General features: G+C 43.1%; 1 protein-coding gene across 3 annotated transcripts in view; it reads left to right on the forward strand.

Moving 5' to 3' along the window:
• The window catches only part of pex7 (peroxisomal biogenesis factor 7), a 64,529-nt gene that overhangs the window by 33,987 nt on the left and 6,000 nt on the right, over positions 1-24,542 (forward strand). For all 3 annotated transcript variants that reach the window (XM_041976032.1, XM_041976034.1, XM_041976035.1), the window contains exon 10: positions 16,907-17,006. In XM_041976032.1, the coding sequence (XP_041831966.1) occupies positions 16,907-17,006 (100 nt within the window). The remainder of the gene's footprint in view (positions 1-16,906; positions 17,007-24,542) is intronic.

Here is a 24,542-nt window from a genome sequence, read left to right on the forward strand (position 1 = left end):
TTTGCTAATGAGCCTTTCGTTTGAATCTGGTGTGTTGCAGCAGGGAGACGTCTAAGACCTGCAGGATGGTGGGCTATGAGGACCGGGTTGGGGCCTCTGGCCTACAGGACACGTGGTCGAGGCAGTAAAGTTGTTTTTGTTCTAAAAGCAAAAGAAACAGACGTGTTGAGCAGAGTGATGAGGAGGACGGAATCTTCCTCACTAATGCTTGAAGCGTTGGATGGAAACTCTGAATCAGATCATTATGTTTTTATTTACGGCCTCGGTGCTCGTGGTATTTAAACCGTGGACGGATGACGGTCCGGTCGGAGTGAGGCGTTTAATGACTCGGAAAACAAAGCGTTGGTCCGGTGAAGCCACATGCTGACGAACCGAGTGGGTGGACGGTGTCGTCATCAGCGGGTAATGAGGAAGGACGGTGAGTGATGATGTGTGATCAGGTGAGCTGGTGTGTGAGATGAGGAGAGACCAATGGACAAAGACAAGATGGAGACACGACGAGCTCTTCCTTTATTGAGCTGCAGAGGGCAGTTAATAAAATCTGTAATTTCAGGCTCGACTGCCTCTGGGTTTCTCAGGAGGATGTTCTGCTGCACCGGCTCTTTTTTCCTTTTTGTCCATTTCTGTGTTTTTCTTTCTGCTGTGGAGAATCTTCTGAGAAGCTCAGACTGAACAGACGGGTAAATATCGAACTCGTTGCAGGCTGCTTACAGCAGCCAGTCACTCGGAAAAACCAGCTGATTTCATCCCTCACAGACTTTAACCAAAACCATCAGACACATCAAATGTAAATTACCTAAAACGGAAAATGCTGATTTTCGTTTTTCTAAATTAGCTTTATTCATTTTCTGTTTTTGGCTAATGTGAAAATTCATCAGATTCCTGAAAGTCACCAAATAAATCGAAGGTGCGTTCACTGACTTGCAGCATTGCCTCAACATCTCTCAGCTCCCCACTTCATAAGTTTCAGAACGGATTTTTCTTACAGAAATTTATGGACATAAAGAAAAAACGCTTTGTTAGGGTGGTGGACCAAGACGGTTTGTTCTTCTTATCGGATAAAAATTGGAAATACTCAACAGAAGCAGGGAGGCAGTGAATGAACTGAAAGAGATGGGAGGGTTTTTTTTCAGAAGATGTACATTTTACCATGTTCTGTAAGTCAAATAAGACGGAGAGTAAAAAACATCTAAAACATCTTCGTCAGGTCAAGAGGTGGCTGCATACGTGAATGTAAGGTTAAACCGACCTCAGGTCAGTCCATAAACACATCGTTTAGCGTTCTGCCACCTCACAGTGATAAACAGCTGCTCTGTTCACCATCATTTCCAAAGTTTCCTCCGTCACACCGCCGCATAACCTCACTCCTCCATCCTTACACCCCGTCCCGACTCTGGAGTCTCTTCCACCTTCTAATCTTCACCATTTACAGATATGTTGGTTGAATTTATTTGAAATTTCTTGTTTACTTTATTATTTTAAGTGTCCTTAAATGGGCTACAAATAAAGTGAACTATTAGATTATATTATAACAAAGAAAAGTTTGTTCAGAGATTAAAAATGGCCGATGAGGCTTGATGACTCATTAATTAGAGCATCAGAAACCTGGATAATAGTTAGAGTCTGACTCGGACGCATTGTTTGGTAAATATGTTAAAGGACCCGGTTCAGATTGTCTTGTTTACTTATTAAAACATCTTGGTCCGTGGTTCTGGTTTGGAGAAGGTCTCAGGTCGCCTCCTGCTGGAGCTGATGATACACTCATCACATGATGGCAGGATGATGGTGACGAGCTGAAATGAACTACAAACATCCAACATGTCAAAGAAAGAGAAGGAAGAAGGGAACTCCAATGAGAAAGAAAGAGTGTAAAGCTGGCTGTTTGTCAAACGCTCTGTTTTATTGTTTTATTGATCGCGGTTTATTGGCTCAATTACTCTGTGCTAAGAACTAATTTCATTAAGTTCTGCCTCACACACACAGCCTCACATCACTACTGGGAGGTCTCTTCACCTTCCCTGCAGCTTCACCCAAATTCCAACCAGAAAAGTGACCAAACTTTGACACTTGATCCAACCGTGAAGCCTCAGCCTTATGAAATCTCTTCTACTCTTCAAGGCTGAAACATTTTGGTCCAACCAGAGATTCTAAAGCCTGAAAACATGGAGGACTCCCAGTGTTTGGATCCAGAACACGACCAAAGAAAGAAGCTCTCTTGTGCTCAGCTTGTCTTTTTAAGTAAGAACCGGACCTGAAGAAGAAAAACAGAATTTATAAAGCTGCACAGTAATGGTTCATGACAACAAACGCTTTCTTTACAGCTTTTTTCTTTAACCTTTGCTACCTGTTCGGTTAAAGGTGCGGAAGGATCAATCTATGAAACACAAACCTGGATCTTTAACTTTGAAGCAAAAACTACTTTTTCTGTTTTATAATTCAGTGTTTTACAATATAAACTCAACATCCACCTTAACAGCTCCACCTGTTCAACAGCTGTTTACACTAATATCCAACCTGCCAATCACGTGGCAGCATGGAGACGTGGTGACTTGCTGAAGGCCAAACTGAGCATCGGAATGAGGAAGAGAGAATATTTAAGGGACTCTAAATGTGGCATGGTTGTTGGTCTGAGTATTTACTGGGATTTTTTACACACAACCATCTCCAGGGTTTCCAGAGATGAAGAGAAAATATCCAGAGCAGCACACTGGACAATAGAAGAAGGAGAAACGTTGCTGGTCTGATGAGTCTCCATTTCAGCTCCACATTCAGATGCTCGGCTCAGAATCTGCTGGAAACATCATGAAAACATGGATCCATCCTGCCTTGGATCAACGCTTCAGGCTGCTGCTGGTGTGATGGTGGGGGGAGATTTTCTTGGCCCACTTTGGGCCCCTTAGTACCAACGTGGCCTGGTTGAACCAGCACAGCCTACCTGAGTATTGTTGCTGACCATGTCCATCCCTTTATGACCACAGTGGAGCATCTTCTGATGCTACTTCCAGCAGGATAATGCACCATGTCACAAAGCTCAGATCATCTCCACCTGCTTTCTAGAACATGACGATGAGTTCACTGGACTCCAACGTCCTCCACAGCCACCAGATCTCAGTCCAGTAGAGCAGCTTTGGGATGTGGTGGAACGGGAGATTCTCATCGTGGATGCAGCAGCTGTGTTTTGCTGTCATGTCAACGTGGAGCAAAACCTCTGAGGAAGATTTCCAACACAGAGAAAGGCGGTTGTGGAGGAAAATGGGTTAAACCAGGTACTAGGAGATGGTCCTGCTAAAGTTATTTAATTTGAAATGTGGCTGGTTTTCACTTACTGGTTTGGTTGAGGTGCTTAAACTGTCTAAGTTCTAATGACAAAAATGCCGGTGTTCCTAATGCTGGCAGTATACTCTGTAGTGCTTGCGGGGGCCGAAGATCTAGTGGAGTTTTTAGGGTTAATAATGAATGCCTCTGGAGGAAGTTTTCCCCACAATTACCCTGCCTACTGTCCATTCTCAGAGAAAATCCTGCATCCATTTATAACTGCTGATAACAGCTTCAGCTGGTTTATTTAATCTGAATTCTGATTAGAACGCAGCACCATGGCGACAAATGAACCGCCCAGTTCTCCGTATGTATGTGTGCTTGTTGTGAAGAATCCAGCGTATCAAAGTGATTATCAGCTCTTCACAAATAGCATCCAGCTGGTGTGTGTGTGTGTGAACACGGTAAGCATCGATCAGCAGTGAGCACTGGTGGCTCTAATCACCTCATTAAGAGGAGATGCATCTCTTCACACAGAGAGCCGCTCTGCAGTTGACTTGGACATGACAGAAGATGCATGGCTTCCTGTTTTAGGCTCAGATTGTAAACGTGTTGATGTGTGGCGTGTTAAATTGAGCCCGTGCTCCACTGACTGCAGCTGAACTGTAGCTGTCAGTCATTCTGATAGTTTCGTCTAAATCTGAGCAGCATATGTGTGTTCAGCTTATTGCACCTTCGCTGCATAAACACACCTGTTCTGCTGGATGTAAACAGAAAGAGTCCAGCTGCATACAGATCCACTCATGAGTGTACGCAGGGAGCAAATACAGGCCAAAGGTTTACAGTTCTGTTGTGGTTTGGTTTTGCAGAAATGGTCAATCTCAGCCAGGTTGGATGGGCTTTAACTTCAACATGACAAGGCCTATTTTTACCGCCTCCTGTTACCTTCACAACTACAAGGGCTGTGTGTAATCTGCTCTCTACAGAAAGCTGGGACGTGAGATTACTGCAGAAGTGTCAGAATAAGATGCGTGCTACTGTGTCAGGGTACATTCAGCTGGAACATGGTAGAAAATGGAAATGTTAGCTCCTCCTAAAATAAAACCACGTTGCTTTCAGTGAAAACAAGAGGACAGCAGCCTGGCTCATCCAGGAAGTGGTACAGTAATCCTGGGAATGAGTACAGTAATGCCTGATGAGGAACTGTCTTTATTCGCTAAATATGAACACAAGCAAGGAATTATTTGCCGGCAGATGTTGTCACTCTAGTGCAGTGGTTCCCAAACGATCTCTGCAGGGCCCCTTTTCATCGACGTCAAGCCCCCCGATCCCACTGCCACATGCACCCCAATGTTTCCAAAGAAACGTGCCACGAAATGGTCTTTAGTTTATTGGTGGATTCTTCGTTAACAGTTCCTCTGCTGTAGTGTGAGGCATATCACACCAGGAAACTCTGCAAACTACTTCAGGTGAGTTGAGCTTTAGTAAAGCAACTCTTCCATATACGACAGTTGAATAGTTTATTTCTAAAGTAATTCACAGGCTTTTCTTTGTGTTCAGGATGAGATGTTTCATACCGTCAGACAGTGATATTTTGAGACATACAACACACCGTTATCTCTCTTCATTACCCACCATTGACCATTACTTGACCTTTACCTGGTCAAGCACAGGGCAAGACATGCCCCATCATGTTTTGTTGGCTTTTTGTTTTTGGTAGTTGAATTCTCTGTTGTTGATTCATCATCATTTGGCCTTTGGCACTTTCACAAATTTGTTCATGTTTTTGCTAGCCGTGCAAAACTCATCATATCTCAGTGCCCCTTTGAGGACCAGAGCTGGAAATCCTGCTTTAAACACTGCAGTGTTGTTGTGTTTGTGACTGGAGGCAGTCCCGTCATAAAGGCCAGCAGACAGCTCTCCCAACCTGGTGGTTTAAATTTCACTCTGACACACACCATAAACCATGTACGTTATATAAACAGGGCTGTGTGTCATGACTATGTCCAGTTTATGGTCCATGCACCAGAGCCCAAACAACGGATCTGTAAACAAACGGAACTGAGAAATCATGGAGAGCTGATTGTAAATTCTGATGGAAAACAAAAGAACATTTATGAGCTTTTTGTGTATGAGTGTGTACGAGATCATGATTCAAGTGTGTTTTAATTTGGTTTGGTTGGATTGCACGTTTACTACAGGATGTGTTTTACATGATTGATTTTTCTGGATTTAATTAGTATTTATTTAACAAAAAGAGCTGAGGTCATGTTTGCCTCATTTAATGTCTCATGTTTGATTTAGATAACAATCAGTTGTGTGTGTGTGTTTCCATGAGTGTTAATATTAATTTCCCATTTAAATGAAAGCATCAGTGTCATCAGCTCTGGATCCCTCTCATGGCTTCCACCGCTTCGTTTCCTTCTATTAAATGATTCATTCACACATTCTCTTATTTGCTGAGCCTTTACTTTTCATTGTTGTCCTCGTGGCTTGTGTTTTATTTTTTCCTCCATCCTGCTGCGAGTTTTACAGTAAAGGCAGAAAGCTGACAGATGAATGACGCTCCCACTGAGTGAAATACAAAAGAAGCTGAGTAATTACCTGCAGTGGAAGCTGCAGACAAAAGGCTGAGCAAGCCTTATTCATACAAATCATACACTGTTTGCCTCACCAGAATAATCGCCTGGTCTTTTATTACACAAACATTCACATCATCTGTACCTGTAATCTGATGTCGTGGCGGCAGTGTCACGTGTTTAAAATGTTCCTGTTTCTCTTTAGCTTTCAGTCCAATAACCAGCTAATATTCTGATCTTTACGGACTGGTTGCCAGAAAACTCCTGTTCATAAACTGTAATATGCAGATCAGCTCATTCAGGGATAAAATGCCAATCTTAGCTGTTTCATTGTTGGAAACTAGATCTATCAAGCATCCCCAAGATCTATCTATATACTATCTACATAGTGTTGAGAAGTTTAGAGAAACTATGGGACAACAGTCAGGCATGGTGGTGGCAGTTTCATTCTTTGGGGTTGCTGTTCTTCAACTGGAACTGGAGCTTTAGTCAAAATGGAGGGAATTCTGAATACCAGTCACCTTACGCACATCCAGATCAACAAAAGGATCAGAATAAAAATTAAATATTAGGAAAGCCAGAAAAAGCCAGAACCCAATCTAAATCTGTGGGGTGGCATGAAAAGGACTGAAAACAAGAGATGTCCTCACAATATGTCAGAGAAAGTCCAGATGTTCCATGCTGACAAACTCAAGAACAAGAAGACTAAATAGTCCAAAGATGTTCGTACCATGTTCTTGGTTAAATCAGTCAAAGGTTCCTTTTTGTAAGACAAATCAGAAATTTTAGGTCTCTACTTTTACTTTGACATGTTTTGGCTACTTCCTGTAGTCTGTCATGATGCACGGTGTATGTTCTGCTTTCTTGTGTTTGGTTGTTTCATGTTTTTGGGTTGTTCTTGGTTTTTGGTGTTCAGTGTCATGTTCTGTGTTTGCTTTCTATTGCGATGTCAGTTTCTGTGAGATTTTAGTCATGCTAGAGTTTTGCCCCCAGAGTCTTTTTGTCTTGTAAGTAACGTTTTTCTAAAACGTTTTCCGTAAAACAAAGAATTAACTTTAAAATTCTCCTCATTACATTCAAAGCACTCCACAATCTGGCTCCTCCATATATATCTGATCTCCTGCACATTGCCACTCCGATCCGTTCACTTCGCTCCTTCTCTTCTCTCCAGCTTCTTGTCCCCCCTGCCCGTCTCGCCACCATGGGGAGCCGAGCATTCAGCCACTCTGCTCCCCATCTCTGGAACTCTCTTCCCCCTGACATCCGTACCATAGACTCTCTTCCTTTCTTCAAATCACAACTCAAAACACATTTGTTCAGACAGTCCTATGCCATCTAGTCATTCTCCTTCTTTCTGTTGTCCTCCATTCTGCTTAGTTTTGCACTTATTGTTTTTAACTGTTTTGATGTTTGTTTTGTACATAGTGGTTTTTAAACTATTTTAATGTTCCTTTGTACAGTGTCCTTGGGTGTTTTGAAAGGCGCTTTTAAATAAAATGTATTATTATTATTATTATTATTTTCTGACAGGTAAATATGACAATATTGATAAATTTCTTAGTAACATCAATCTTCCAAAATTAAAACATGAAAATAAAATGGTCTTGGATTCGTCCCTTTCAGTCGGCGAACTCCATGAAGCTCTCCAGCATATGCCCAACAATAAAGCTCCAGGTCCAGATGGTTACCCAGCAGAATTCTACAAAGAATTCTGGACAACGCTGGCACCACTTTCTACAATATGATATTAGAAATAAGGGAAAAATAAAAAATACCTTCAAATATGAACCTAGCCAATATTACTCTACTATTAAAACCAGGTAAAGACCCGACACTTCCATCCAGTTACCGTCCAATTTCATTAATAAATGTAGATCTCAAAATAATAAGCAAAGCTTTGGCCAGAAGAATAGAAAAAATAACCCCTCTAATAATACATCCTGACCAAACAGGCTTTATTAAAGGGAGACATTCCTCTACTAACATGCGTAGATTAATTAACATCATAGATTATTCTACTCTACATAATCTGGAATCCACAGTTATTTCTTTAGATGCAGAAAAACATTTGACTGGAAAATTTTATTTGCAACGTTAAACAAATTCAGGTTTGGGTCATCTTTCATAGATTGGATAAAACTATTATATAACAACTCAAATGCATGTGTGAAGACCAATGATCAAACTTCTCCAAGCTTCTGTTTGCAGAGAGGCACCAGACAGGGCTGCCCGCTTCCTCCATCACTCTTTGCTATTTTTATTGAACCCCTAGCTGCTGCCATAAGACAAAATAAAGAGATTAAAGGAATCCATGCCAAAAATATAGAACATAAGATAAGTCTTTATGCTGATGATGTATTACTTTTCCTCCAGAACTCACCGACATCTCTCCCCCAGACAATCACACTTATTAACACATTCTCATCAGTGGGGCCAGCGGTTGGAGTCGCCTCATGGCGGGGGGTGAGGCCACTGGTGGCACCTGGGTCGGTGGGTGTCGGTCCTGGGCCGGGCGGCCGGGCTATTCCGGGGCAGGCTGGGCGGGGATTCTTGGCTCTGGTGCCTGGGGGTGGTCCCCCTCCCTCCGAGGTGGTGGAGTCTGTATGTGCCGGGGGTCTAGGCCTGCCCAGATGTGCTGCCATGGTGTGGGTTGGTGCATATCCTGGTGTCTGGTTGCCGCCCTGGGACCCAGGGTATGGCCCGGGGGCAGGAGGGGTGTAGGGGTTTAAAGGATGGCTGAGTGGGATTGGGGGATTATAGGGGGTGGTGCTGGGGTGTGAGGCAGGGATGCTTGTATGTTGTGTGTGTGTCTATGCTTTTGATGATGTTTGTGTGGGTGTGAGGGTATGTTTGTGTGTGTGCGTATGCATGTGCTAGGATGAGTGGGAGTGTGTAAGATCATAGGTGAGTAGGTGGGGTGGGGAGGGATGACATGATCCTGTGGGGGGGCTTGGGGCTCGCTGTCCTCTGGTCAGCCTGGGGTGTCCCCCACGGGGCACGGTGGGTGGGTTATGTGTGACGTGACTGTGTGATGGTGAGTGCTTGTGGGTACGGCACAGGGGAGGGTGTAAGTGTGGGGTTATATGGGGTGCAGATTGGAGTAGGTGGGGAGTGGGGGGAAGGGGTCGATGGCGTCCTGATTCCCGGGGTGTGTGGCTGGAACATCGGGGTGTGTGCTGACCTACGCCTGGTGGTTGTCTGGGGGGGCCTGGTCCTCCTAGGCATGGTGCGGGCCTTCTGCCTTTGGGGGGTGGGGCGGCCGCCTCTGGGGCACTGGGCCCTTTGCTTGGGCTGCCCTGGGTGGCTGAACCCTGGCAGGGCTGGCGGCTGCCGATCTTGGCCCACTGGGACCTGTGCCCCAAGACCGTGGGGGGCTCTTGCTGGGGCTCTCCTCTGCTGCCCTTCGGGTGGGGCTGGAATTGTCTTTGTGGTGGGGTAGCTTGGGTTAGTGCTCCGGGGCTGCAACTGAGCGCCCGGGTCTCTCGGCTGCCCTGGTCTGCCTCTGGCCTCCGTGGAGGCGTGGTTGCATTTGCACGATCTCACTCACCACTCTTCATCACTGATCACTCCTCTTCCTCATGCTCTGCATGCTGACACAGTCACTGAGTTGTCCAGTGGGTTTTTATACTAAGAGATAATTCTTTTTTTATTTTTCCGTGAGTTAGTATCTGGTCGCTGTTATGTCTTTTTGATTTGGTTATTATTTAAAAACTCTTAATGACTAGCAGCTCTGTTTTTTTTTTGGGGGGGGGGGGGGGGGGGGGGTTTGTGTGTGTTTGTTTTTGTTTTTTGTAAAAGTTGTAGGAAATTTTCTGGTGTGTTCATGTACAGGTGTAACAGTTTGTTGTCTGGTGATGGTGTGGATTGAAGGGTCGTTTCCTTCTGTCTGTGATGTTTTTGTCTCCTTTCTTTTTTCCCTTTTGCATCTTTTTGCAATTTTCTATCTTTTTATGTCCCCTCCGGTCAGGTCCAGCAAGATTACATAGATTCCGTGATTCAAAGTAAATAAATAAATGAATGAATCAGATTATCATGAGGAGCCTTACCCATAGGCCTCCCCTTGACAGAGCAAATTTGTTCAGCACGATAAAGCAACCAGATTATCATTTTGCTGCTATAATGCTGGACAGGACAAGTTAAAAAAAAAAAAAAGTTACGTTTTTCCTTATCAAACCCTTTTCACCTGCACCAGTCCTGCCGTTTCTGCCTGCACTTACATCCTCGCGCCCTCGGCTCGTGACATGTTGCCTTCCTCAGACAGGTCACATGTAGTTGCTATGAAGTGTCTTGTAGGCTCTTTAATAAGTTTTCCAGACAGCAGACAACAATTACACCCCCTGTGGTCCGGTGTCTTGTGGCTAATGCTATCCCAGGTGTGTAGTCGTTGGGGCCCGCCTCCATATCTCTATGACCTCCCTGATCAATCAGTGGTATTTATTTCTTTCTGAGTGGACGACTCTGGCTTCCCATTTCATGATGTGGTCTTTTGTCTTAGAATGGTTATCAAATTCTTTCCTGTTTGCCTTATATCCAAAGTTTTTCCTATTTCTTTAGTGTATGTTTTATGTCTTATTTCTCTAAAAGTCTACCAATCAATGAATCAATTAAGCCTTCATCTGTAGGAAAAGTGAATTCTGTTGCTGTGGTTTGTCAGCTGTAAATCACAGCTGAAGCCCATTTATGAGGCTGGTCTGCAGCGGCTGTTAGCTGCAGGAATGTCACCCCGACTCTTAATGCACTAAAAAGGCCTCTGTGACAGAAACACATTCATTGCTGCTCAGATTATTTATTTATTTATTTTTATTGCTACTGCATTCATTAGGTTTCACACTACTCAGCAGTAGGTGCCATAAATAAGCTGAACTTCATTCTTTGTGTGCTCGCAAAATTATATGGATGATAGTACATGGATTTATTCAAGTATAGGTTTTTTGGTGCTATTTAAATAAAACATTTATATATTGAAAGACAATGTGCAATCCTAAATTTGTAGAATCCATGGGGTGGCAGCGTTCTGACACTCAAAGCCTCGAACAAGCCTCAGACTGTTTTAGATCACTTATAGGGGAAGGAAAAACACGTGGAAGAAATTATTTGGGTACGCAGCATGAAGGTGGTTATTTAAGATATATTCCCTGTGACAATGTGTGAAACCACCTCTCCAGTCATTGAAATGGTAGATAAACACTGAAGTCTGTGTAGTTAAACATCATAAATAGCAAGTAAAAAAAGATGCTCATCAAGATTTTTTGTTAGAATTTGTTATTTAAAGGATGGACCGTGGTCGAAAACAACCTCAGGCTTTATCACATTAGTACTGGGGAACACCCAGGGTGTGTTTATGGTTTCACAGTGTGTATCTGAAGCATTTAGACCTGTTGACAAAAACTTAATCTTGGTTTAATTTCAAAAGCAGAACCAGGTTATTATGTCTGTAACACTTGCTTTCATTTTAACGACTCACTGAAACATGAAGCAAAGTATCATCTGCATATATTACTAATATAAGATATTAATTTATTTAATTTTTTTATATATCATTAATATAATAATTATATATCATACAATAATATATGTATTGTTATGTTATATTATCATATCATTTTTATATCAATATTACCTAATGGAAGCATGTACAAAGTAAAAAGTATCAGTCCAAGTACAGAACCCTGAGGAACTCCGTCACTTACTCTGTTGTGTGAGAAAGACTCATTGTTTACAAAATCAAAGTGAAACCTATCAGCTAAATCTGACTTAAACCAGAGGTTCCTTTAATTCCAATAACATCTCCAAGCCTTTGTAACAGAATGTTCTAATCCATCGTATCAGATGAGGAAATCATTTCTGTTAGCTTTGTGAATTCTTTTGTTTGTCTCGGGGATCTGGGTCTTCAGAACAAATAATGGACAGTCAAAGCTTGATGTTGCTAACAGAGCAGCTGATGAAGCGTAAATACTAGGGCTGTCAAAAATAACGCGTTAACAGTGTTAACTAATTTATGTAATTAATTGCTTTAATATTTTTAACTCATGCACGGCATGAAAAGCCCCAAACACCCGTCATTTCCCTGTTATGACGGTGGGAAATGGAGCGAGATGGAAAAGACGAGCCAGCTTGTTCTATCGATGGATGTGAGAATAAACTCAACATTAACAGAGCGACTCATGGACGTCGCTTCTGTGGAGAATGAGGTTTTAACACACACTCTTTTCGCGGTACACCCACATTTTTCCTGCGTTCTTTTTTAAACCTGCGTTCTGCACCAACATGGCTGCTCTAGAGGATCTCTGGTCATCTCTGTGCAATAGCTGTTTCTTTCCTTATCTTTCATGTTGCTCCATGAATCACGACGGCTGTCGATGATCAGCTGATCGGCTTTTCTCTCTTGTTGTGTTTTTGTTGATTGTTCAGCTGAGAGGGAGGAAACTAGCAGTTCATGGTTCACATCGTCACATATTTACCTCAAAGTGTTGTTTTTGGCAGGACCTTCTCTAACAGTAGCTGGCTGGTGGTAGACGGGGTTTATACTTCAGATATGCAGGGGCGGGTCTAAAAAAGCTCTGATCGGGGGGCCAGGAGCACTGACCAGGAAAAAGGGGGGCATAAATGCGACCTTTTTCAGGTCTAGATTTTATGAATTAAAATTTTATAAATTGAGAACAATTAAAGTGATCGTCTAATGTAAAAAAAAATAAAATAAATTTATTGTCGACTACTGTCGACAACGAATTTACCCTTCGACTATTGTCAGCTAATAAAACGTAGAGTGAGACATCATCTTGTTCTCTATCTCTGCTGAGAGTTGCACACGGACCAGGGAATAAAAAGACTTCAAAAGTCTGAAATAACTTCAAGTTAAACTTACAAAACAAATACGTGAGAGGTTTGTAAAGCGGACCTTGCGTTCCACGGAAGAACGTCTGCAATGCTCGAACATTTAAAGAGGAGGAACGTCGGATTTACATAACAACCTCATGCAAGATTTCAAAGCTGAAAGTGAAATAAGATCCATTTAATAATCATCAGATACAAAATCCGATTGGTCGACTTCTCATTTTAATAGTCGGTGACTAATCGACCATCAGAATAGTCATTAGTTGCAGCCCTACAAACTACAGACTGAAAAACTCTGGGATGTCAGATGGAGTCAGGCCATCTTCCCCCTTTTCTCTGAGAAAATGTGTGTTTGCTGTTCACATCCATTCAATCCAGAAGCAAGCACAGAATCACACACACACAAAAGCACACGCGTGTACGTGTTCAGTGTGAGCCGTGATTTACACTAACAACTCATTCACTCAGTGGATAATACCTCTCAATGCCTGACTCTCCCCAGACACCCATGACTCACTGTGTGCACGAGTGTGTGTGCACGTTAATGTGTGTGTGTTGAGCTTGCAGTATTAATACAGGCCTAATGGAGCCTGTTGGGAGCTGCAGTTCCCTCTGAAAATGATTTAATTACATTTGCAAAGTGGATGAGTCTGGAGGGAGTGTTTGCTGCGTCAGGCTTCTCGTACACACTCACACACACACACACACACGCCATTCTGTCAGGACCAGGAAGAGAAACAGTCTTTCAATTAGTCTGATTGGCCTCTTCTGCCTGAGGTCTGCAGGCAGTGTTTTATTGTCTTTCTTTCCACTTTCCTCTCCTGCTCCCTACTTCTTCATCCTCTTGATTTTTCATAACCTCGTTGTCCAGATGGCCGTCTTCCTCGCAGACTTAAAAGCAGCGTCTTTCCTCCCTGTTACCATCATCCTCCTGGATAACATGATTTTGTCATCATACGTAGCAATAATGAAGTGCTTCTTGTTGCTTTGTCAGAATTTTATAAACGATATGATCTGGTTTCTTGGTTTAAAAACGTTCTGCATTTTTCTTTGTGTGAAAGCATCTCTGATTCTCTTCATCTAGGCTGACGGCAGAGATAAATCTGAACTGCAGTCCTTCCACATTGGATTTAAAAAGTCTTATCGGCAAAAAAAATACAAGAACTCAGATCCAAACCTGAACTGGTTTTAAATGAATGTCCAGTGGGATTTTAGTTGGGAATCCTGGAAAAAGATCCTTTTCAGAACATTATTTTATTGTTAATTCACAATCAGTTAATCCATTTCTAAAGGACAGTAGTCCAGTTATAACCCAGTTAAAACAAATTCATTATATAATTAACACTAATCAAATTAATTATAAATGTGTCCATATAAACCAATTCAACTCTTCACTTCAGTCCTCCAGCCTGAGCTAAACGAGGCGACAGAGCAGAGTAAAACCTCCACCAGGACCAGAACCAGAGAGTAAAACCTCCACCAGGACCAGAACCAGAGAGTAAAACCTCCACCAGGACCAGAACCAGAGAGGAAAACCTCCACCAGGACCAGAACCAGAGAGTAAAACCTCCACCAGGACCAGAACCAGAGAGTAAAACCTCCACCACGACCAGAACCAGAGAGTAAAACCTCCACCACGACCAGAACCAGAGAGTAAAACCTCCACCACGACCAGAACCAGAGAGTAAAACCTCCACCAGGACCAGAACCAGAGAGTAAAACCTCCACCAGGACCAGAACCAGGGAGTAAAACCTCCACCACGACCAGAACCAGAGAGTAAAACCTCCACCAGGACCAGAACCAGGGAGTAAAACCTCCACCAGGACCAGAACCAGGGAGTAAAACCTCCACCAGGACCAGAACCAGAGAGGAAAACCTCCACCAGGACCAGAACCAGGGAGTAAAACCTCCACCAGGACCAGAACCAGAGAGTAAAACCTCCACCAGGACCAGAACCAGAGAGTGAAACCTCCACCAGGACCAGAACCAGAGAGGAAAACCTCCACCAGGACCAGAACCAGAGAGTAAAACCTCCACCAGGACCAGAACCAGAGAGTAAAACCTCCACCACGACCAGAACCAGAGAGTAAAACCTCCACCAGGACCAGAACCAGAGAGTAAAACCTCCACCAGGACCAGAACCAGAGAGGAAAACCTCCACCAGGACCAGAACCAGAGAGTAAAACCTCCACCACGACCAGAACCAGAGAGTGAAACCTCCACCAGGACCAGAACCAGAGAGGAAAACCTCCACCAGGACCAGAACCAGAGAGTAAAACCTCCACCAGGACCAGAACCAGAGAGTAAAACCTCCACCACGACCAGAACCAGAGAGTAAAACCTCCACCAGGACCAGAACCAGAGAGGAAAACCTCCACCAGGACCAGAACCAGAGAGTAAAACCTCCACCAGGACCAGAACCAGAGAGTAAAACCTCCACCAGGACCAGAACCAGGGAGTAAAACCTCCACCAGGACCAGAACCAGAGAGTAAAACCTCCACCAGGACCAGAACCAGGGAGTAAAACCTCCACCACGACCAGAACCAGAGAGTAAAACCTCCACCAGGACCAGAACCAGAGAGTAAAACCTCCACCAGGACCAGAACCAGGGAGTAAAACCTCCACCAGGACCAGAACCAGAGACAGGGAGTAAAACCTCCACCACGACCAGAACCAGAGAGGAAATCCTCCACCAGGACCAGAACCAGAGAGGAAAACCTCCACCACGACCAGAACCAGAGAGTAAAACCTCCACCAGGACCAGAACCAGGGAGTAAAACCTCCACCAGGACCAGAACCAGAGAGTAAAACTTCCACCAGGACCAGAACCAGGGAGTAAAACCTCCACCTGGACCAGAACCAGAGAGTAAAACCTCCACCTGGACCAGAACCAGAGAGTAAAACCTCCACCTGGACCAGAACCAGGGAGTAAAACCTCCACCAGGACCAGAACCAGGGAGTAAAACTTCCACCAGGACCAGAACCAGGGAGTAAAACCTCCACCAGGACCAGAACTAGGGAGTAAAACCTCCACCAGAACCAGAGAGTAAAACCTCCACCAGGACCAGAACCAGAGAGGAAAACCTCCACCAGGACCAGAACCAGAGAGGAAAACCTCCACCAGGACTAGAACCAGAGAGTAAAACCTCCACCAGGACCAGAACCAGAGAGTAAAACCTCCACCAGGACCAGAACCAGAGAGGAGAACCTCCACCAGGACCAGAACCAGAGAGGAAAACCTCCAATAGGACCAGAACCAGAGAGGAGAACCTCCACCAGGACCAGAACCAGAGAGTAAAACCTCCACGAGGACCAGAACCAGAGAGGAAAACCTCCAATAGGACCAGAACCAGAGAGGAAAACCTCCACCAGGACCAGAAACAGAGAGGAAAACCCTCCATCAGATCCAGAACCAGGGAGGAAAACCTCCATCAGAACCAGAACTGGGACGGACGGCCATCTGCCTGGACCAGTTAGATGTGGAAGAAGCAGCAGAACTGCAGAGAAAGAAGAGAAACTCTGAGATTATTCTACTGATGCTTCCTTACAAGAAATCCAGATTGTAGTGGAGATCAGATTTCTGCAGGAGTATAAAATACTTTTTTAAGCCTGAAGGGAAATGATGATGTGGCTGTAGTTTCTTATGATGTGGCTGTAGTTTTTTTATGATGTGGCTGTAGTTTTTTATGATGTGGCTGTAGTTTCTTATGATGTGGCTGTAGATTTTTTTTTGATGTGGCTGTAGTTTTTTTATGATGTGGCTGTAGTTTCTTATGATGTGGCTGTAGTTTTTTATGATGTGGCTGTAGTTTCTTATGATGTGGCTGTAGTTTTTTATGATGTGGCTGTAGTTTTTTTATGATGTGGCTGTAGTTTTTTATGATGCGGCTGTAGTTTTTTATGATGCGGCTGTAGTTTTTTTATGATGTGGCTGTAGTTTTTTATGATGTGGCTGTAGTTTTTTATGATGTGGCTGTAGTTTCTTATGATGTGGCTGTAGTTTTCTTATGATGTGGCTGTAGTTTTTTTATGATGTGGCTGTAGTTTTTTATGATGTGGCTGTAGTTTTTTATGATGTGGCTGTAGTTTTTTATGATGTGGCTGTAGTTTTTTTATGATGTGGCTGTAGTTTTTTTATGATGTGGCTGTAGTTTTTTATGATGTGGCTGTAGGTTTTTTTTTATTACTTTTAGTTAAAAATATGTTTCTGTTTTATGTGTTCATGTGTGTGTTCAGGTTCTGGGATTACAGTAGAGATCCGCCTCTTCTGGACTCCGTGGAGCATCATTCAGAGTTCGTCTGTGGATTAGACTTTAACCTGCATGTCCCCAACCAGGTAACACGCTGTGTATTCCATTCAGACTCTTTCTGTAACAGGTTACAACAGGAAGACTTTTGGTTTTATTTCTGTTGTATTTCTATTATTTCTGTAGAGCACTTTGAATTCCAAAATTGTATGAAAAGTGAAATATAAATAAAGTCTGATTGATTGATAGTTTTCAGCTCACCGAGGCCTTTTGCTCCTCTAGTGGTCTCAGATGAGGACATCCAGAAAAAGAAAGCTTTTTTATTCTGGGTTGTTTTGTAGAGGACTAGAAAAGCAGGACTTTTCCATATGTTGTCATAAACTCCTCAACTTGTTCCCCATATGGAAAACCGTCATACACGTACAGTATTTACAGGCCTGGGAGACATGAACACGTTCAGTTGCATTTTCCTCATCGACACAACAAACAAAGCTGTCTCCCAACCTGAGACGGGAGTCGCAGCTTTAGTTCCTACCTCAGACTGGGAGCTACAGCTTTAGTTCCTACCTCAGACCGGGAGCCACAGCTTTAGTTCCTACCTCAGACCGGGAGCTGTCTCCCAACCTGAGACGGGAGTCGCAGCTTTAGTTCCTACCTCAGACTGGGAGCTACAGCTTTAGTTCCTACCTCAGACCAGGAGCCACAGCTTTAGTTCCTACCTCAGACCGGGAGCCACAGCTTTAGTTTCTACCTCAGACTGGGAGCTGTCTCCCAACCTGAGACGGGAGTCGCAGCTTTAGTTCCTACCTCAGACCGGGAGCCACAGCTTTAGTTTCTAGCTCAGACTGGGAGCTACAGCTTTAGTTCCTATCTCAGACCGGGAGCCACAGCTTTAGTTTCTAGCTCAGACTGGGAGCTACAGCTTTAGTTCCTATCTCAGACCGGGAGCCACAGCTATAGTTTCTAGCTCAGACTGGGAGCTACAGCTTTAGTTCCTATCTCAGACTGGGAGCTGTCTCCCAACCTGAAGGAAACGTCATTTAAAATGTAAGCATCTTTTGACCGGTAATTCCCAGAGATCGAAGCCTTGCTGGTTTCTGGTCTTTGTCCTTCATTCCTCGGTTCTGCAAGCAGATCCAGAACATCTGTGGGTTGTTCTCACCTCCTTCTGTCATCATGGAGCTGAAAGTGGTTTTGAATCTTTTATTAAAACTAAGGAAATGATCACTGTGTTCAGTTTCTTTAACGGGCTCATCCATCAAACAGGCTGAGGTTGACCCACACACAACACACACACAGTGGCTGTCGGGCCGGGGGAATCCTGTCAGGAAGGATGCTGGGATCAGATCAGGAAACAAGGATTTCAGCTGCAGACTCGGCCGTGATGCAGGAGGGAGAACGTGGGCGTGGACGTCAGGTTTTCTTTGCTGAACTTCAAACCCTTTCAGCCCATCGGCTGTCGTGTTTGTTATCTCATCATCCGGCCAGCGGGTCAATATTTCTCACTGTCAGAAAAGTAATAAAGTTTATTCCTGCTCAGACGAGGCTCTACTGATCAGTTTTCATGGAATATTGAAATTACTGGAAGATGGAAAGTTCAGATTATAAGAGGTTTTGTAGTTTTTCTGAGCTACTTGTTTGACTGTGAAACAAAATTAGTGAGATGGTTTAGATTAAAAATCTTTAAAATGAAATAAAATAATGACAAAAGTTCAGTTAGAAAAGAAAAAAAGAAAATTATATTATTTTTTTTATTAAAAAGACAATCACATAACGCAGAAAAAAATCATATTTTGTCTTTTATTTAAATTAAAATTATTCTATTTCAGAAAAACAGGTGAAATTTTAATAAAATCATTAGGTAAAAATAATAAATAGGTAATATTGTTTGATGTGAAAAAAAAATTCTAATAATAATTCTAATAAAAAAAATAATTTATTAAAAAAACAGATCATTTTGTTTTTTAATGGAAGTTATTTAATTCAGAAAACTGAAAAAATATTTCAGAATAAAATAGAAAATATTTTAATGTGAGATTATTTCAGTATTCTCGTCTAAATAAATCCGCTGTGTGTCAGACCAGGTTTTGTTTGTTAATTTTACTAAACTGGCTGAATGATTCTCCAGCAGCAGGGATCCCACAGTTTTACATAAACCGTCTTCGGGTAAGCTCCAGCGAGGCCGTCCTCACGGTCGGAGAGATGAAGGTTGAACTGCTCTCAGACTCCTGGAATAAGTGGAGAACAAACTTTGCTCTAAATGGTACAAAAACGCTGGAAATCACAGCTAAGTGACGGTTTAAATTATCGTCCTGGTCTCAGATCGCTCTGAAACCTCGGAGGGAATTACTCCTGAATGGCTGCAATTTGTCCTTCAGAAAAGAGCAGACCAGGTAGAAACATCTGATCGACTTATTGAGATGAGATCCACACACACACACACACACACACACACACATTCATGGGTTTTCGACCTGAGGGCAGAAATAACTTGATGGAAACTCATATTAAGGAAAAGTAAATGAGACTGTGTGTCTCAGTGGGACGACCTGTATGAATAAAGTAAGTAAAGACGGTGATGCTGAGGCTGGATCATGTCCGTCCGAATCAGCGGGAACTGACCACAGTAAACGGTTTCCCACGGCAACCAGCCACACTGTTCAGTCTGAGAGACGACGTGTTGTTAGCTGTGATCATCATGAGGTCGCCTGTTAAACATGAACACACGTCTGTGTTTCAGTGTGTCCATCTTTGTAGATTTTTTTCTTCTTGAATCAAATAAAACCAGTTTAAAAATGTTTTTTACGTTGTCCTGTCCAGCATCGCAGCAGCAGACTGATGGTCTGTGAGAATTGGAGTGATTAGCCGTGGTTAGATGGTGTTTTCTTATTTGGATGGACTACTTATACACACACACATACATATATATATATATATATTTATATATACACATTCGAAGCCTGACACATTCAGATGTTTTCATTCACCATTGGATTTCATTCGCCTGTAAACCTTTAGCTGCTTATTACCTCTCACGTTGGCAGCTAACACTCAGGCTGCGAGCTCTCACATAGCAGCTAACGCTAAGACTGTGGGATCCGCCACACCTGCTTTAAAAGTAACAAAGTGACATCACCACGCACGTACGTACTCTAAGTAAATTATGTTAAGGACCGGTAAACATAGACAACAATCGTTGATGTTCATGTAGACGCCTCATATCCAGATCATTGTAGTAATCTGATTACTCCCAGATATATGATTCTGATGGTCATGTAAACGGCTCAGTGTTTTATAAAAAGTAGTTACCTGGGAATGTTTTTAACTTTCGATAAAGCTTTTTGTTACACAGATATCTGGAAATGGAACTAACTGAATTGGTTCAGGAAGTCGGTGGTGACACCGGCCCTGACTAACAATGCCTCACATCTTCCTGCATTTTGGTTTGTTTGACCACTTTGAGGCTTCAGAGGAGCCACTGCAGCGAAATCAGGAAAGTTTGATGTTACCTTGAAACCAACTAAACTGGATTGATGTTCCCTCATCGGCACCTGGCCTGACTCTTGTTGCTATGGTAACCAAAAAGGCTGATCTGACAGACAAATGTCAGACATGTTTTTCTTTATGGTATTTAGAAATCTTAGTTAAAAACTAAAATCTGTGAGGAAAAACTCTGATTTCAGCTGGTTGAGTCACGTCGTTTAGCCTCATCTACAAAGCGATCCGAGCACGACGCTCTGAGCTGCGTTGAGCGGATGTTTTATCCAGAGATTCAGGACCAGATGCAGGTGACTACAGACAGATTCACAAGACCTGTCAGCAGGTCTCGACCACAAGACTAAATTAATTCTGCTTTATTTCCCATTGAAACGTGCATCGTGTCTTTATGGGTCTTTATGGGTCTGTTGTTTGTGAGATTCAGGGAAACGAGGTTTGAATGTGGACAAAAAGCTGTAACCCTGTTAAAGATTACGTTTCAGGCTGACTGGAGGGAAAGAATTTATCCTCCTTTGATTTTTCCTCTGAAACATCTGTGACATCCTGAACATGTCTACAGAGGAGGATGGACAGATGATCAGAGGCCAGCGGAAGAAAACACGGAGCTTCTTGTTGTAAGAAGTCGCTGTGAACTCGGCATCGTTTCCATGAACATGATAGCAGACTGGTAATCCTGACGTCAGGCTAATCTACTGGAAACCCAACAACTCTGCATCATCTGTCCCACCAGGATACATCAAACCTCCTCCCTGCTCGGCTTTTTAATCTTTCTGCTTCACACGCGCTGCTCTTCACTGTTTATAAAATCAGTTTTTGTGGTCATGGCGCTCCCCTCCCCTCCACACGGCGACTGTGGTCGCCTCCGGTTGTAACCCATGTATGTCTGATGGATGACCCTCGTTACAACATCACAAGCCAAACCTCACACACTTTACCACGCTAACACAGCTTTGTGCTTGCTAGGTGGTTCTCTGTGTTTGTGTGCTGCTCAGAGACGAGATGAGGCGATAGATCACAGGAAGGCAGGGTGACGCCCATCTGCAGGCGTGTGGCTCGGTTATTTTACAAAAATAACCTCCAGCCGAGCAGAGCGGGATTTATTTTCATGTTCCGGATCCATGAGAACAAAAACCAGTTCAGATAAGTCCGGCTTTAAATAAAACTTTTTCTGGAGAACTTCTGAGGATCTGCTGATGTCTTCATTCCTGACATCGAGTGACTTTTACATTCAGAGTTTATTGTTAGAGTTGAAGCTGTAGTAGAAGAAAGCTTTGTTTCTGTCATCCAGTGGCTTTAAATGAACTGTGACTTCTCATATAATCAAAAAGCTGCTTCCCCCAGACTGGAGATATAAAACACAAGATCAGGGATCACCACCTCCGGCCTCGATGGCCGGTGTCCTGCAGGTGTTGGATGTTTTTGAAACCAGAGGACAGAGTTTGTCCAGAGAGGAGGCGAGAGAGGAGCAGAGTGTTTCTGTAGCCTCATTAACAGTCAGTAAGGAGAAGTCTGAGTGGGAAGGGAGGGAAGAGTAAACCTCATCAGACAGCTGTGTAGGTCTGAGAGATCTCAAGTTTCTGCGGTAGGACGCCGTTTTAGGATCCGCTTGAGTGACATGAGGAAGGAAGACAGAGAATTCAAGTGATGAGCAGGTAGCCATAGAACGGAGAGGTAAAGTTCCACTTTTTAGAAAAAAGAAAGTCCGTTCCACCTCCTCGTCCAGCTGAGCGAGCAGCACCTCCAGGATGAGGAGGATGTGAGATCACGTAAATACGAGCAGTTGTTGCTGCCAGTTTAAGTCAAACATGATGTCTGTGTAAGTAATAAACTGCAGCTCTTTTGTTTTTCAGCTCCCCTGTTTGCATCCTACAGTTCTATAAAACAAGAACTTTCTCTGGTTTGTTATCGGAGCCGTTTTAAACATGTTTAAGTTAAATGAAATTCTCTCCAACTTCATATTTTGATGCATTTTTCATTCAGAAATGAACCATTTTTTTCTGGGTTTTGCTTCCTAATTATAAAACTGATGTTCTCCAGTCAGTTTATCTGCACACTAAATATTTGGTTTACGGGCTGCTCTGACTTTTGAAGATGCCAGTCTGGATTTTACAGAAGTCCTCTAATTGAATGAGAACGGAGGAGTCGGCCGTGGTGAGTCAGGATTTTCAGCACGGAGGCGGTGTTACCACGACGCTCCGACACTGATAACACGAGTACTGAACTGTGACGTTCCCTGAGAGAACAAGCTGCCACAGGCTTATTACTGTTTTAATTAGTGTTTCTTCATTCATCTTTTCCTCGTTTTTCAGGGACATTAAACACTCCTCAGACTTTGAACCCATTCTTACCTTTCCTTTCCCTTCAGGCTTTCTTATTTCCCAGCTTTCCCCCTCGCTTCACATCTTGTCCTTTCTCTCTGTTCCCTTCACTCTCTCCTCTTGGTGCTTTGCTGCAGTCTTGGCAGCCTTCATATTACGACCGGCTGTTAAACTTAATTAAAGAAGGGCATTTCTCTCCTCGTGGCTGAGTCACTGCACGACCACTTTGCTTGTTCATGCCCTGAGAGGCCGTTCAGCTGGTTGACTCTCTGATTCAGGGATTGGATGGAGCAGGGAGGGGAGGGAAGCCCGATGGTGGCGGGAAGCCGGCGAAGACCGTCCAGCTACACCATGTGACCACAGCTAACAGCTGCATGGAAGCACAGCTTTAACTCACCTGACAGACAGAATCTCACTGAAAACATCTCATGCATGTTTTTCTTCCCAATTAACAGAAGCTGACTCAATTTTTTCTGATGACAGTTGTTCCCAGGGAACTTTAACTTACAGTATGTTTTGCAAGTCTTTTCCCAAATTCTTGCTCATGGATTCATTTAAAGTGTCAAAGGTGAACAGAAAGGGATCCCATGTCATAAAAAGGGCTCATTGTATCAGTCACTGTAATGGATTCCCATTAGTTACTGCTCAACTCATGTAAGGGATGGAGGTTTAAAATCACTGAGAATTATTCAACCGTTTTTCAAATATCCCACCTCCAACAGGTCTGCGGAGTTGGCTAATGCCATATTGCTAACATTGCCATGTACACATGATGCTACTGTTCCATTTAGTAAGCATGGAAAACATGTTCTCAAGGTTTTCATCCGTCAGGACTTCAACCTGCCGAACATCTCTGTGTGTTTTCCAGCTGAGTGCGTGCTGACGTAATGGCTCCATACCACTTTGTTGGAAGCTCATGCTGATGTTGACTGTTCACTTATCTCTTGCTCCGTCCCACATCTCTTTCTCTCTACCGGTCTTTCTGGTCATGACCAGGTAATGGTGGGTAATAAAGAGAGATGTTTCTAATGTCATGTCATGTTTCTAAAAATTTTATCAACTGACCATAAGAAGACAAACACGATCCAACGCCTCTTGGGGACTTCTCATCCTAAACACAAAGATAAACCTGTTGATTACCTTAGAAATAAACTACTCAGCTGTGGTAAATAGAGTTGTTTTACTAAACAGCACTGAAACGAGGCAGAAACATTTGTATTATTCAGACAGTAGTAGTAGGATGTTGTAACACACCTGACAGGTTTCGGCTGTCACCTGCAGCCATCCTCAGAAACGTCTGCAGGTATGTCAAAAAATCCTTATAACATTAAGATAAAATTAAATCTTTGCGTTAACAGTTTTATAGTTGGAAACATGTGGAGCATTGCTTTAAGATAGTAACATATCAAGATACAGTAATAACCTTATTCGTCTGAGCTCTTATGATCATAAACATCCGGACTGAAGAAAGACTTGCGTCTTTGCTCCATCAGTCATATTTTTATAACCTTGCAATTCATCCAGATGATAACCACTTTCCCACAGAGGCATGCCATCCAGATGATAGATGTTCGGACTGATTATAGAGCAGAGGAAGGGGTGAACACAGCTCCACAACTGTTTTCTTTTCCATCTCATCACCTGAAAAGTTTCTGTTGAGAGGTGTCATTTTCAGCTTCTCCTGCAGTCCCCCGTCCCGCTACCACCCTAATCACCTCACTTACTGACCTGAAAAGTTTCTGTTGGGAAATAAATTCATACAAAATGCAACATTTAATTAATTAAAAAAAAAAAAAAAAAAACTTCAGT

The sequence above is a fragment of the Melanotaenia boesemani genome, chromosome 22 (assembly GCF_017639745.1).
Source record: "Melanotaenia boesemani isolate fMelBoe1 chromosome 22, fMelBoe1.pri, whole genome shotgun sequence".
Classification (NCBI taxonomy): Eukaryota; Metazoa; Chordata; class Actinopteri; order Atheriniformes; family Melanotaeniidae; genus Melanotaenia; species Melanotaenia boesemani.